At 46.8% G+C, this 15,385-nt stretch overlaps 2 protein-coding genes across 2 annotated transcripts in view; both read right to left on the reverse strand.

The window, feature by feature from the left end:
* Nucleotides 1–796: 796 nt before the first annotated feature.
* Nucleotides 797–15,385, reverse strand: part of LOC135378829 (uncharacterized) — a 33,832-nt gene continuing 19,243 nt past the window's right edge. Inside the window, exons 5-8 of the mRNA XM_064611940.1 lie at nucleotides 8,381–8,457; nucleotides 5,416–5,641; nucleotides 4,503–4,577; nucleotides 797–880 (exon numbers count right to left, since the gene is read on the reverse strand). Coding sequence (XP_064468010.1) covers nucleotides 4,545–4,577; nucleotides 5,416–5,641; nucleotides 8,381–8,457 — 336 coding nt within the window. The 3' untranslated portion in view covers nucleotides 797–880; nucleotides 4,503–4,544. The remainder of the gene's footprint in view (nucleotides 881–4,502; nucleotides 4,578–5,415; nucleotides 5,642–8,380; nucleotides 8,458–15,385) is intronic.
* On the reverse strand, nucleotides 13,385–14,824 carry LOC135373395 (uncharacterized). The gene is made up of 3 exons (XM_064606607.1): nucleotides 14,403–14,824; nucleotides 14,089–14,186; nucleotides 13,385–13,754 (listed from the first exon to the last, which is right to left on the reverse strand). The coding sequence occupies exons 1-3, from the start codon at nucleotides 14,569–14,571 to the stop codon at nucleotides 13,467–13,469; spliced, it is 555 nt and encodes a 184-aa protein (XP_064462677.1). The 5' UTR covers nucleotides 14,572–14,824; the 3' UTR covers nucleotides 13,385–13,466.

Below are 15,385 nucleotides of genomic sequence, written 5' to 3' on the forward strand. Positions count from 1 at the left end.
TGGTCTGACAGGGGAATAAGAGAAGCGCGTCTAACGAAGGGACAAGTACAGAACGGCACACACCCAGAGCATCTGCTCGCCTGTGGTAGCTAAGGTCGTGCTGAAGATCGGGTGGTGATTGGATCGAATCCTACCTCAGACTGTGCTGTACCGAGGTCTTCCCTGGGTTTTCCGGTAGAAGAGTGTCAGCACCAGTCCACCCAGGATGCATGTACTAACCCCTTGTCCGCTACCCCTTCCTGCTGTGTTCTTTCCATCTGTGCACCCCTGACACCCCTACATGTGCAGCCTGCTCTACCGAGGGCAACACTTCCCACCTACTCCTCCACTGTCGCCTGTTCGCCGCTCCCCGTGCCACTCTGATGGAGCGGCTAGCTGCCCTAGGGCTCAGGGAGGTCACGCTGGCAACGCTACTGGGCCCTCTGCAACGCCCCATTCAGTGGCGCGTCGGAAGGGAATTCGTACGCTTCCTTACCGACACAGGGCTCGCGCTGAGCCTGTGACTGCGCCTCTTCTTTCGCTCTTTCCGATTTGTCTTTCTTTTTTCTTCTTTCTCTTTATTTTTCCTTTTCTCCCTTTTTCTTTTAGTAAGCGGGAATAGCAAGTCGGCTGCTGGAGCCAGGCTAACCTTTCCCCTCTTTCGTGTTTTTTGTTTTGTTTTGCAATAAACCTATATTCCCCCCCCCCCCCCCCATCTGTGCACTCTTTCATGCCGCCCATCGCCACCGTTGTTTCTCGGCGCTGCCACGGAATTAAAAAAAATAACGAAAAAATGAGTGACGCCAGGCTCAAGAAGCACTTGTGCGAGTGGGCTTTTATTGCTAAATAAACACGTTGCTCTAGTCGGTGAGGTTTCGTCCACATCAAAGGTCCACGGTGACTGAAAAAAAAAAAAAAAGAAAAGGTGAAATTCATCATGCCGCGACGTCGGCACGAAGATTATAGAAGACCACACACTAAAAGCAGTCGTCATTGAGAAATATATCGTTCTGTTTGTCGATTTGTGGAAAATGGGAAGTGCCCGCCCCTTTACGTTTTTCAACTATAGTTAGGACAGAGAACAATATCATCCTGAATGGGGGTTAATTCTGACAACTCCTCCTAGACAGAGAACGTCACGTCGACAAGTAAGCAGGCCTGCTTACTCGTCGACGTGACGTTGCACCTATAAGCGTCAGCCAATCAGCACTGTGTTTTCAACGGCCGTAGCCGATCGTGAACGTGCTTTCAGCGGTCGTAGCCATGGAGACGAGACACCGTCAGACGCATTGGCAGCCACTGTCGTGCGCGAGGAGTGAACGCGTACTCGTGTACTAAATGGGAAAACAAAATAGTCCCATATTTCACTCAAAACTGATTTTCGAGAAGACGTGTGGCACTTTTAGTGTACAGGTTCAATTTTTTCAGGTTAGCTGCAATCACTTGCGAGTACTTGAATTCGCGGAACCTCGAATCGGGGTAGCAGACGAACTCTGACTTTGCGTTCACGAAGCTAATGAGGGAGAGGAGGTATAAGACATGCCTTCTATATCTACACTCTTAAAAACTAACTTCACCACATAGCACGCTCCTAGCCAACCATCATCCCGAATGACAACGTTCTCGCCCCTGATTTGTTGAAAACGGGAGGCGGAGCCTATTTTCTGCCGTGCATAATGCCACAAAATAGGCTCCGCCTCCCGTTTTCAACAAATCAGGGGCGAGGACGTTGTCATTCGGGATGATGGTTGGCTAGGAGCGTGCTGTGTGGTGAAGTTCATTTTTAAGAGTGTAGTTGGCGTTGGTTCTGAGCAGGTTCGTAGCATAGGGCGTTCGGTGACGGGGAGGGGGCGCGTTCAAAGCCCCTCCCCAACCGAGCACGTTCCCTTGATACATTTAAGAATGTGCAGTCAAGCTGAGTTCCCCCTCCATATGTGAAGTTTCAATGAAAATGTTGTGACGTCCAGGATACGCCTTAGTGGCAGGACACACTGTATTTCGGACTGTAGACGGGAGCATAATGACTTCCTCTAGCTATGCCGTTTGTTGAATATGTTAATTTCCACTTATGGGGAGACACGAGGGTGAAACTGGAACTTGAAACTTGAAACAATGGATCCATTTTGATCAGTGAACCAATGTTAGCACCAACGGTTACCGACAAAACTAATCGCATCCACTTATCGCAACGAGTCTCCCCCAACAGGCCATGTCAGGCAGTCCGCTGGAGAGAAATAGTGTGGTAACTGGACACGGTACACATGAATCTGCGACAAGAAAATTTTCCACTTTAGTGTCCTTTTAAGTACTTTTCGGAAGTAATCTGTACTCACTTGTTTAGTTACTTCTAAGCGAACTCTGTTCTCATTTTTCCCGGAGACAGGAAGGGTCCAGAAAAAGAGTAATTTCGTGCTTTTTGTTTGGGTGTTATGCCCTTATATCGTATATGTGTACGCGAAGCCCCTGCGTCCAGCGACTCTCGTGTTAACGGTTCTCGTTTTAAAGGCTTCTTCGCTGAAACCATACGGTATCGTGTAAGAAAAACAAAAAAAAAAAAACAAACAAGACAAGCACACGAAAGTGAGAGATGCGAGCGATAAAACTTCAAACAAAATGTATTAGCACAAATACAGAACTCTCTATAAATAGCACAGGGTGACTCTTCCCAAATACAATCTGTTGGAGTTTGTGCTCGTCTCTGTGCTGTTTGATGTATTGGTGTTTTTTTTTGTTGTTGTTTTTTTGTTTTTTGCGGCACACTATACGGTATGGCATCGTACCACCGTGCCCAAGCGTCCACAGGGGTCTTCTTAGAGCTCCACGTTTTAGAGAATGCCGTTTTAGGGAAAATTCCGACGCGTTACGGTTTATCGGAAGTCGGCTAATAGAATGGCGTTTTTGACGAAGCGACCTAAACTCCGCGTTGGCTGCTTCGCTTTCGTTTTGATGTGTGGTCTGTTGAGATATGCAAGAACTTACACGTGTTTATTCCTAGAACCCGTATGCTGAGCCTCTATGAGAAAGTGTATTTTTTCTTTTTTTTTTTTTTTTTGTTAATCGCATGGAGGATGAAATTTACTTTCCAAAGCTGAAGGAATTATTCGCGATATGACTGGGAACCCGTCTTCTCCTGCTTCTTTTATTTTTGTGGGAAAGCGGGGCAGGGTGTCGTTGTATGACACCACCTTGTTTAGCAGTATATAGTCTGAGTGGCGCCGCTTCCGCTTCACAGAAGCATTGGGAAGCGAGCAGGGAGAAACTAAGATTTTGATTCAGTTCTTGTTGCGGGGCGTGGAAGTGCTGAAGCCGAACCATGACGACAGATCCTGAGCTTTGGCACAACAACAACAACAACAACGACAACAAGGACGTGAGATAGTGACACGATGCATTCCACACGCAGACTGCTGGGAGGTGACCCGGGTTAGCATCGCCCTGGGCCGACGTCAACGGCAAACTGTGAGGATTTGACTCAAAGCGTCCGATGAAAACGCAGGGACTACCCCCAGACATCGCAACCGATGTTCTGTTCTGTTCTGTTCTTTATGGGGAAGGGAAGGCTAACCTTCCCCATACACAGCGGTAGCTTCCACTTCCCAGGCACATCCAAGCGACACCCGAACTCCCACTGTGTGGCGCTAACAGCGCGACACAGTGAGCTCACCGTAAGCTTGTTCCGTAAACTTTTGTCCCACCCTGTACGTCGGTACAGTTCTCTACTGAACAATGCCTTTTTTTTGTTATTTTTTTAGTTATTTTTTTGACGGCATGCTTTTGCGTTAAGCGTTTATGACATGACTATGTACATGTATGTATGTACATGGCTATGTGTGACATGGCACCATGTATACGCGTTTAACTAAAACGGCATATTTGAAGTTGGCTTCTTTTTTTTTTTTTTTACCGGACCTTTAGATGCGAATTTTCTCTGTTTCCCTTTAAAATACGAAGCACAAAGAACAATAACGAAGTGGCGGTTATTCTTCCTTCGTATCTCAAATGATAGTTCGCTTGCCAAGCAATAATTAGTCGATAAAGTTCTTCCACGGTCGGTATATTTCCGGAGTACCGAAGTCCCGCATACTTTTCGCAAACTCCGCGTCCATAGTGAATTCTGCGAGAAGGAGGTGTCTCTTCGATAAAAATAAACTTTGGCTTTGCAATGCACAGCTTTGGACAAAAGTTTACGAAACGCGGCACTGTCGTATTTCTCCTTCGCAGCAGCCCCCTGCTAGATGTCGGAAGTCGGTGTCCTGCTAGATGCAGGAGGGGATCGAACAAGAAACAGGTCACCGCCTATTCTATTCATCTGGTGATATGCGGCACCATGCTGTCCCGTAAGCACCTGTCCCAACCATTTCACGATCAGGTATACATTTTTCAACCTAACACTTTAGGTCTTCTTCCGTTTTGTTTCTCTTTGTCAATGCAAGACTCTCACGTATTATGCATGTATTATTGAAGAAGAGCGTCTGTCAGACAACATATCATTTCATGAGAGATAGTGAATTGAAGCAGCTTACATCGGGTGTTCGTCATGCGTTGCTTCCGAAGATGAAGGCGTGCTAGACCCATTCATTGGAGAGGACCCCAGATTGCTGTTTATAAAGGACGAGAACATTTATCAAACAAGTTTGCGTGACAAATTCCACGAATAAGCTTTCCCTGCACAACCAGTGACAGAGGACTGTGTCGAGGAACTCGCCATTGCGTTACGCCTGTATTGCTCATGGCACGGTTCACTACAAGTTTGTGATTCTGGCGTTATAGAACACAAGCTGTTTTGACGTGAAACACGTGAGCTTTGGCGGGATCCCAGCAGCTAGTGGTGAGATGTGAAACAGCATTTTTCTTGACGGCTATGGTTCGGGCTACTTCTCTTCCACGACCTAATAACGGGCTTTCAGTCGTGCCCAGGACGTCCCACTTGCTGCTGACTCATGGACCGTATTTTTCCTATCCACGCAAGCATTTTAACAACGCACGACACCGGCACAATCTTTATAACTAATTTTAATAGTATTTATTAATATAATTAATACTGTAATAAACGGTTGTAAAGCACCAAAATTTATCATGCCGGGATCAAAAAAGGTCCTGTCACTTTGGCACCAGCACAAAAGGAACGCCCTCCCGCGATGAATGGATGAATCGTCTTAGGAGGCCAATAAGGGTCCGCTCCGCATTTGTCGGCCTTCTTTTGAGGGAGAGGGAGAAGAAAAGCGGTTTCTTTCATCTCGCGATGTGAAATTTGATGCCCAGTGACGTAGCCAGAATTTGCATGGGGAGGCACAATTTATCCCTCTTTCCCTCTCCCAAATGATCTACAGAAGGTGCAATTCAAAGGTACAACACCCCAATTACCCTCTCCGTCGCTGACTACGCCGCTGTGGCTGTCCCTTGCACAACGATCCCCCCTTTTTTTCATCGACTTACCACGAAGCAGTTGGTGAGACTGAATTCCTTGCTCACGCTGATTTTTGATCTTCTCATATCTCCTCTTGTGGCTTTGTATTTGTCCACTGCAACCGTCAGAGCGGCCTTGCCGTCCTCGCCTATGACGATGCTGTCCCTCATAACTTTCATCATAACGGACAGGTTGGTGGTCTTCCCTGTGTGGCTGAACAGCTCAGTGGTGTCATCCTTGATGACGACGGCGGTGCTGCAAGTATAGCGTTCGAAACACCGTCGATTACCAGAGGAAAGTATAAGAAAGGTACAATATCTTATTTATTTCATAGTAGCGCCGCGAAGCAACTGTGGCTATGAGCGACGTACAGACATGGAACAGATGGAGAAAGCACAGCAGGAAGGAATGGGGGATGGAGCAGAGGGGTTAGTATGCGTCCTGGGACAACTTCAAGGGAAGCTGTGCCGACATTCGTCTGGGAAGTCTGACGGAAAACGAGGAGAAAACCACAGAGAAGCACAGCCGGAGCGGGGATTCGAACGCTCGTCACCTCCCTTGCTCAACGCGGAAAGCGGCAAGCTTGGAAACTTCTATGCCGCGCCAGCAGATAGGTACAAACTGATGAGCGTCTCGGTCGGCGAAGCTCCGTTGCGTATTGCCCGCGACACGCCTGGAAATTTGCAGCCTGTGCCCATTCGTATCGTAAGGTGGCTAGAGTCGTATTCAGCTTAAGAAGGCAAATAAATCTAGTCAGTCTGCTCTCAAAACAATACAGTGAATTCTCATTAATATGACCCCCCGTTAATCTGACATATTCGCTTTATGACCCTTTTTCTCGGGAACCGTTCCGCCCGGCATGTAAATCCCTCTCGTTAATATGACAATCCGTTTATCGGACAATGACCAAGATGTTTGTCGCAAGTATAGGGTCAAACACAGGCATTATATTCCCGCTATTATGGCCACGTCACATGACCCTCAGAATAGCCCTCGGGAGAGGCTATCTCGTACCTCGCTCAGTGGGTGACACGTGTTAAAGTAGGGCGACACAGGTTGCCTCGTCATTTTTTGAGCAGATAAAGGTCGATAACGTGTCCGCAACTGATGGTGCTATTATCCATTTAGAAAAATTAATGACTGAAAACTGTTTGACGTAGTCATTGCTAACAGATTTTTCAGAAAATAAATCATAATTACGTCAGCTTTCGTTGTGCGTAGCGGTGTGTCCGGTCCGCGGAGGGTCCGTTTCCCGTTAATGTGACAATTCGCTTTATGACCAAAATCCGCGGGAACGGCAGTGGTCATATTAACGAGGGTTCACTGTAGCATCCGGAATACCGCATCAACGGGAACCAACCAGTGCTGTGATTAGCTCCGATAAGCACGATAACCTTACCAACGGTCTGCTAAAACTGGCTATTACTGCTTCGAAGATAGGATGTCTGGACACAGACATATGTCACGCCCCCCCCCCTCCTCCTTACATCAGATAATGTAATCTGCCACACTTACTCTACTTCCTTATCTGCTGTTAAGGCTGTCCGCATGATACTACGCTGAGGCAGCAAGAATTCGAAAGAAACAACACGACACGAGCCGCTCCTCCAAAGCAATGGCCGACTTCGGAGTATATTCACGCATTCAATACAGGCAACACACCGACGCCCAAAAAACCGAGCAGACTCATTGGGCGACGCCAAAATAAGCAAAACGAACACCCAGTACAATGGAACACGCCCCTGCAACCTCCCGCGCAGCAAAACATGCAAACACGTTCAACGCGCTAACTCCATCAAAAGCACTGAGAACAATTGCACCCACTAAGTTAACCATGCATTCACATGCACAAGCTCCAATGTCATATGCTGCACTGAATGCGGCGACTGCTCTATGCAATACATTGGCGAAACCGGCCAACAAATGAACAACAGCCTTCCCGGCCACAGGAAAGACACCTCCAACAAGCTCCCGAAAGCAGCCGTTGAACACTTTAACGCATAGGCGCCGACTGCGGGGGGGAGGGGGCTTGGGGGCCTGAGCCACTCCGGAACTTCCCTAGGGGGGCCAGGCCTCCTCCGGAAAGTCTACCCAGCTGACACTCAAGATGAAAGCTTTCAGGGATATCCTAAGAATCGATCTCGTGTTGCATGCGAGTGATGATGAAAATCCTGTAAAAGTTCGTCTCATAACGTCACAACACGGAATTCCTGATACCCTGCCCGACCTCTCTCTATGGGAGGGGGCGGAGGCGTTGTGCCCTAGCCCCCTCCGGCAGATTGAAAACTCTCCGCCTATGCTTTAACGCTCCTGGCCACAATTTTGACAACATTAAACTATATATATACTAGAAACCGCGTTCAGATCCACACGTGGCAGACATGGCAGGGAGTCTTATCTCATGTACTAGTTCAACGCCCCTCACCTGATCGGTATTATTAACATATCGTAGGCCATTTGAATGGACCTGTGCATATGCGCATGCGCAGCCACCTGCAGGTATGAAGTAGTCCGCTACAAGGGTTCTTGGGCGTTGGTGGTTGAGGTTGGAGACGGTTTGTACTCACAGTGCCCGAGAGGCGCTTTCACTCTTTTTGCCTGCCTTCTCTTTCAAGTTTGTCGCACGGTCGCCAGGATTACTCGCATGAAGACGACGTACCACATCCCGCCACTAGTGGCAGTGCGAACATAGAAAGGGTCCATTCCGTTTGGAGGCGAGAGTGTGCGTGTGTGTGGGGGGGGGGGGGGGGTTCACGATTGCATTCGATGCACTATTGCGTTGCATTCCATCTCCAGGTTAGTCCAAGTTCGCTGCGGCATTTTCCCGCGCGCGAGAGTGCATTCTAGGCAGCTTCTTTTCAATCGGGGGTTCACGAAACATTTATTTCCCGCAATTTATTTTGCCACGGCCGTTGCAATCATTTTATTTCGATGTATAGCCTATGTATGCTTTGTTCACTTTCACGCGCTTCATTGAGAGAATGTAAGACTTACTCTGTGTCGACGGAGCCTGTCCATGTTATGTAAGCCCCAGGACTCAACTTAACGGTAGGCATTAAGAATTCTTGTCCCTGAAACATGAAGACAGGACTAAAGCAGTGTTCTCAATTATCGTGATTGCACAAGCGTGCTTTCGAGGCACGCTCTACCGCACAATGGTACAGGTCAGTGCGGCTTAAGAAGGTCAGGCGGGATAGATGCCCTGCAAGAGTCGAAATATTGATTTTTCTTTGATATCTATTTCATGCATTGATTTTAGTCTTTATTTCGTGGCGATATCGTTTGCTGATTCATCAGGTAGTGAAAAGAGCTGCTGGTTGCGACGACCGTCAGTCGGGTTGTCCAGCGATGTCGGTGAGTTCTAGTGCATCGTACGCTTTAACCTGTGCGTACGTTGGGGAGAGGGTGGTAGTTCTGCCAAATGCGCGAGGCTCTCTTTGTGTTTTGCGCGTACGCACAACCACCGACGCTTACGTACACGTCGGCCCCGATGCTAACTGTGAGATCTGGGACACATTTGGGCGCGAGGAGCCCTGGGATACACACAGGTTTCACTTGCGGGAGTTGGGTAACGTCAGGTTCAAGGGACATCGGGAGAAGTTTCCGTGAATGACCAGGGTCGAGAACCACTGGGTGTAATCCATGTCTCATTTGATGGTCACTAGGTAAAGTTCCGTAGAGCCTAAGTTTCAGTTTGAGTTGACGAAATTGAATTTGTCATCGTCGAATTTTGCCACTCCCATAATCAACCCGTAAATGAAGTAAACCCACAGCAATCAAAACGAAACATGGAAAAGTAATATATATATATATAGATAGATAGATAGGGGAGAAAAGACACCAGTGACTGAAGTAGGGAGTAGGGGAAGTTATTTATTAAGCTGGCATTTAAACTAAGGCATTTAAGCATTTAAACTAAACCCTTAGTTTAAATGCCAGCTTAATAAATAACTTCCCCTACTCCCTACTTCAGTCTCTGGTGTCTTTTCTCCCCTATCTATATTCAACATCCTGGTCGTTCGAACCTAAATTTTGTAGCGTATATATATATATATATATATATATATATATACATATACATATAAGAAAACATCACTCCTTCTCCTCGAACTTCACATACATATCTGGACCGCGCCCTGCATATGTTTTGCTGACATGTAAGAGGTTGTTGGTTATAAATACCTCCGAACCACGATATGTCGCTCTTAATGCTTCTCATTTGGTGTCAAAATGGCGATGAAACCGGTCGGGTCGAGGCCATGGTCGCACCTTCAATTTGGGGTGCAGCACTGGCGCCAGTGATTTATCCAAGACCCCAATACAAGTGGCGAATTCAAGGGGAGGGGGGCCGGTTAGGCGATCGACCCCAGAACGTCAGGTTATACATTGGCTTTCCCTCTCTCCCCTCTCCCACTACGCGCTCCGACAAAGAAACCGCCCTCCCCCCAAACCGAGCGTCTGGTTCCACTCCCGACCTGTACCCCCCGAAATGTCTGACACCAGTTTCCTAACTGAGGTGACAATGACGTGACATTTGTGTCCGACCCTATGTGTCATCTGTTTATCTGGAGTCACTATGCAAAATATTTTCACTGTGCGGTGTGTTGTCCCTGTGGAAACAAATTTAGAAAAAAGCTATCCGTCTTTTACCCCCGGTTGCACCAACGACGCTTAACGCAGAACCGAGTTCGCAGAGCTAGTTGAGCTCGGTTCCAGTTTCCGAGCGTTGCACCAAACGAGCTCAACACTAGCGCCGCCCTCAAACTGCTATTAAACCTCCACTCAGCGGAACCGCCCTCGTCGGCGGCTCAGGGCGAGGAGCCGCGCTGATGCCGTCAGCTGTTTGCTCGATTATTTGTTGAAATAGTCGTGCGGAGGCGACAACAAATGAATTTCTGTCATTACTGCGAGGAAGAATAGTGTCAACGGTTCTTCTGTTGATACAGTTGCATCTGACAAGAAGGATGGGCGCATTTTCAAGTCCTCGGAATGGTTTCGTGTAAGCGGACATGTTGACTGTTGTGAGGTGCTGTGTGTGTGTGTGTGTGCGCGCTCAACTTTTATGAGCACAGATTGTGTAAAATAATGCCGCAGATGTGGTAGCTAAACATATGTGAGCAGCCGCGTTGGCTGCCTGTGTTCGTATGTGAATGTGGTGGTTTACGAAGTGCTGTTCACGGCGCAGCTCATCGATACAAGTGAAATACGTCAGTGCACGGTTCATAAATTGCTGTGATTTGGGTCCGGATGAGAGAAGTGGCAACGGAACGATCTCTGCGTTGCCAGTGTTTGCCCAAACGTACGGTAGCCCTTGCTAAATTAACTTTTTCCGCGTAATGAGTGTTTAATTACTCTGACACTGGGTTTTTGCTTTCGAAAGTTGTTCACTTCTGTAACCCGGGATTCTTCGCAGACGATGTTACGCAGACAGACGAATGCAGACCAACAGCGATGTATTGTACAGTCCTCATGTAATAAATAGCTGTAGTCTTTCACACTTGTTTCCTGGACGTTTTTCTTTTTGTAATGTAAAAACGAAATTTTCATCAATCGCGGTCTCTTTCATGCTGTCGAATTAGCTTCAGCTGCGATTGCAGACGACAAAACAGTTGGAGGTCGTCTTGCGACTTCTTGTTGGTCAACAAAATGACTGCACTTTTGTCTGGGTTCTTGTCTGAGGACAGTGACATTCAAGATCTACAGGACGTTCTTCTTCTGCCAAGGGAAGCAATGCCAAGGCAAATGTGCCCACGAGATGACCCATTTAGCAGGTTGGATGATGAGACATTTAGGCAAAGGTTCCGCTTGACGAAAGCTGCGACTCTGCACGTTCTTGGACTGTTTGAGGCACAACTTTCACACGCAAGCAACAGAAACAACCCAGTGTTGCCACTCAACCAACTGTTGATAACGCTGCGCTTCTATGCGACAGGCACATTTCAGGCTGTTCTTGGGGACCTTTCTTTCATTCATAAGTCTACAGTATGCCGCATTGTTAAGAAAGTGTCACGTGTACTGGCATCTCTGTCAAAGGACATGATTAAATTTCCGACAACAGCAACAGAGCGGGCTACCACCACGGAAGAATTCTATAACATATCAAACTTCCCGTTTGTTGTCGGTGCTCTGGACTGCACCCACATTGCAATTCAGTCTCCAGGTGGTCGACTAGCAGAGCTGTATAGAAACCGGAAAGGATATTTCTCTCTGAATGTGCAGGTTGTGTGTAATGCACACCTGCAAATCACAAATATTGTTGCCAGATGGCCGGGGAGTGTCCATGACAGTACGATTTTCAATAATTCTTTGCTGCAAGGGGAGTTCGAACGGGGCACATATGGCCAGTCACTTCTGCTTGGTGACGGCGGATACGCCTGTCGGCCATACCTGATGACACCCCTTCGAGCAGCGCGTACAACATCCGAACGAAGATATAACGCATCCCATATACGCACCCGTAACACTGTAGAGAGAATGTTTGGCGTTTGGAAGCAGCGCTTCCCTGCTCTCAGGTACGGGCTTCGCATCAAGCTTAGTACAGCACTTGAGGCTATTGTTGCTATGGCAGTGTTACATAACATTGTCTCTGCAACTGGTGATCCTGTGCCAGGTGCAGATTATGATGATCCACGTCCTGTTCATCCTGAAGTGGAACCTCTCCCGGGATTGGACACTTCGACCGGAAGCAGAACGCGACAACAGCTCATCCAAGGCTTTTTTTAGAGTGATGAGGACAAAGCGTTTGTAAAGAACGACTATTTGCACAGCAAATTTTTCCCCCTTGAAAGGGTTGTGCTTGCTTTGCATATTTCATGTACGTACACATAAATGGAGCACATGTTGGATGTGCATTATTAGAAACATAATTCACTGGTTGTTTACACTCTCTTGCAAGATTTGCAGCTCTAAATTCATCTTTTTCACTTGGTTTTCAGCTTCTTCTGTCTTGATACAAAGCAGTCTCATCTCAGCCTCATGCCGCTCCTTCAATATTTTTAACTTTGCATCCAAATATGCCTTCCTCGGATCAGCCACTCCAGCATACTTGTGGAAAGCACTCCGGTTGGAGGGCCCTCCTGTGCGTGGATGTGTTGTGGACCTCTCATTTTGATTTACGCTACTGGCTTCTGCGGAAGTTTCATCCTGAAGCAATAGTTTAGTATAGTATAAGGGCAGCACACAGTGTACACATCCTTGCACAAGTGCCGCATATGCTCACAAATTCAGAAGTTGTGTTTGGTTGTGCGGCGCTTGTCTCTGCTGCAGTGAACACACTTCTTTCTTGGGTGTTCTGAAGTTGAACAGTGTCTGTTAATTGAAATGAAAGTACGAGGGTTCTGCTACCAGGTTTGGCTTGGTGTAATAAAATGGAGAGTGTGGCTCTTATTAAGAGAGCCAGCTACTCCAATTCAATGTTGAATGAAGTAAAGAACACACACATGTAGTTTTCTATGGGTTTTTCCATATCAAAGCTGTGACTCGTATTTACTTGTGAAGTCGTTTTATGTGAACACATTTACCTTGAGTGAAACGCGTTACATTCGCCAAAGATGTTTGAAGCGCAGATCAATTTGTTGCGGCCCCTTGTAATAAATAGAACCATAAATCAATCTACAAAATATTATGGCAACTCCTTTTCTATTAACATTCTTTTTTGTTTCCTTTTCACCCGGTTGTTCTTTGCAGCTATTGAGATTTTTTCCGTGATATTTTTACTTTTACTTTGTGATGCTATCGCAGACAACGAAAAATTACAAAGGTGTCTTCTGCCAGTATATCGTCGTGAGACAAAATGCCGGAACTTGAAGTCTGAAGTCTGCCGGAAGTCTGAATTCTTGGCGCACAACAGTGACTTCCAACACCTTCAGGACATGCATCTTTTTCTGAGGGGCATCTTTCCAAGGTCATTTTTGAAGAAGACTACGATAGACACAGCAAACAAGAAAAATGCTTTATTTACAAGTCACTTTTAGTTAAATGCAGGGGTCATACACTTTGTACTGCAAACATATATATATATATTACTGCGTTATATATTATACTGCAAACATATATATTTCATCAACAAAGGAAGCATATGCTAAATGTGAGTATGCTGTTGCAGTCTCTGTAATTCAAGCTTTGCTTTTGCCAGCTGTGTCTCTGTCAGCTCTGCCTCGCAGAGGAGCACCTTCATTTTCATTTCGTGTTGCTCCTTCAGCATCTTCAGCTTTTCCTCAAAGTATGCTTTTCTGGCATCAGCAACTCCAGCATATGTGTCCAGGGCACGCTGGCTGGTGGATGCTCTAACAGGTTGCCCCGCCATACGTGATGCTGCTGTAGGCATGACATTATGGCTTTCGTTTTGTGTCACGGTAGAAGCTTCAACCTGAAATAGTGGCATCAGCAAAAGATATTACAGTGGATAGGAGAGCCTAGCATGAAGGCATTGTATGGGGAGCATTTCAGTTTTTACAACATGTTTAAAAACGTGCCATGGAACGGGCCTGTTACTATAAGTCAAAAGCAGGCAATGTGACATGTCGGTGGGAAAAAGATATGATAGTCGTCGACAAATACCTGTTTGATCCCAATATCCCATTTTAGAAACGTATCTTATAACTGAAGTAACTACAAGGATTTTTTGAGACACAAGTACAATGAGTTCACTAACACCGTCCCACTGCAAAAAAAAAAAAAAAAAAACTATAATAGATCCTCACAGTTCCTGAAGATGTGCTGGGCCCAGTGGCAGATGGTGGGGCAGCCATTACTTCCAGCTCGATACTGGTTCGTTCTGTGTCAGCGTTCCCAAGCGTACCTGTTAAAATGCACAGAAAGTATGAGGGCACCATATTCTACGTGGATGGCTCTACCTTTTTTTAAATAGCATGTATGTATATTTTTCATGCAAAATTTACGCTACGCTGTAATACGTGGTTTAGCAAATATCCTTAAGGTAGTTCTTAAAGAGAGAGCTTTTCATTGATACAGCTTCGCAGGTGGGATATGAAAATGCTATTTGAGTTAGCCTTACCGTACAAAGGAGCATCGGAGTCGAACGCATTTTCGTTCGGTGCAAACTGTTCCGCCAGTAGAGCGGCAACTCTCTCCGCCGTCTCTACCTCCTGAGCTGCTTGGGTCGTCGTCAGTTGCTCGCCTCCTTCACCAGTTGGCAAGTCCCTTTCTCCCCCGCCTGTCAGCATAGTTTGAATTCTGTTGTGTGCTATCAGCCTCCTGCTCCTTTTTTTGAGATTTTCGTAACACTTTTTGAGCTTCCGTGGCTCCCGGAAGGTTGTGTCTGGTGCCGAATTGAAACGGCGGGCGATGGTTTCCCATGCTTCGTTTTTCTGCCTGACTGTCACCGCATTTGTTCGTTTGTTTTCAATGATACCTATGTAATCTTCTGCAATATCTAGAAGTTTCTGTTGCTCTCTCGGTGTGAAATTTGGACACCGCGGTCTCGACGACATGATAACACGGCAGTCGCGATCCTGTAACAAAGCAGACGACAGCGTAGCAGACGACAGCATTTGCAGAATGAAGTGAGTCATGCAAACGACACAATTCGGCTGGAAAAGAGCTTTATTTCGCCTTGTTTCAAAAGTAGAAACGCAAATTAAGTTCAATTACAGCGAAGAAAACTGTCGTCTGCTGTCACGGAAACAAACGAGCGTGTTGGGCCCGTCGCAAGGTGTGTCGGTGTATTGCATAGTCATGTGATCTCGAAAAGCCAATAACACGTGGCCGTCGAAGCAGACGAACAAATTCCCTAGAATTCCCTAGCCTAAACTAGGTTTGGCAAAGTGACGGGCATAAATGAGCGTGAGGTTTGGTGCAACGCAAAGTTGAGGGCTTCCCCCCGCTGAACCTGGTTTGAGGGAACTCAAGCGCTAAGCCGGTCTCCCGGGAGCGGCGTTTTAAGCCGAGATTGGTGCAACCGGCGGTTAGAGTGCAGGTCTTAAGGCCCAAACGCAAGGGGCGTTTTTCCAACGTTTTCAGGACGGGCGAGCGCTCGGC

The sequence above is a fragment of the Ornithodoros turicata genome, chromosome 1 (assembly GCF_037126465.1).
Source record: "Ornithodoros turicata isolate Travis chromosome 1, ASM3712646v1, whole genome shotgun sequence".
Classification (NCBI taxonomy): Eukaryota; Metazoa; Arthropoda; class Arachnida; order Ixodida; family Argasidae; genus Ornithodoros; species Ornithodoros turicata.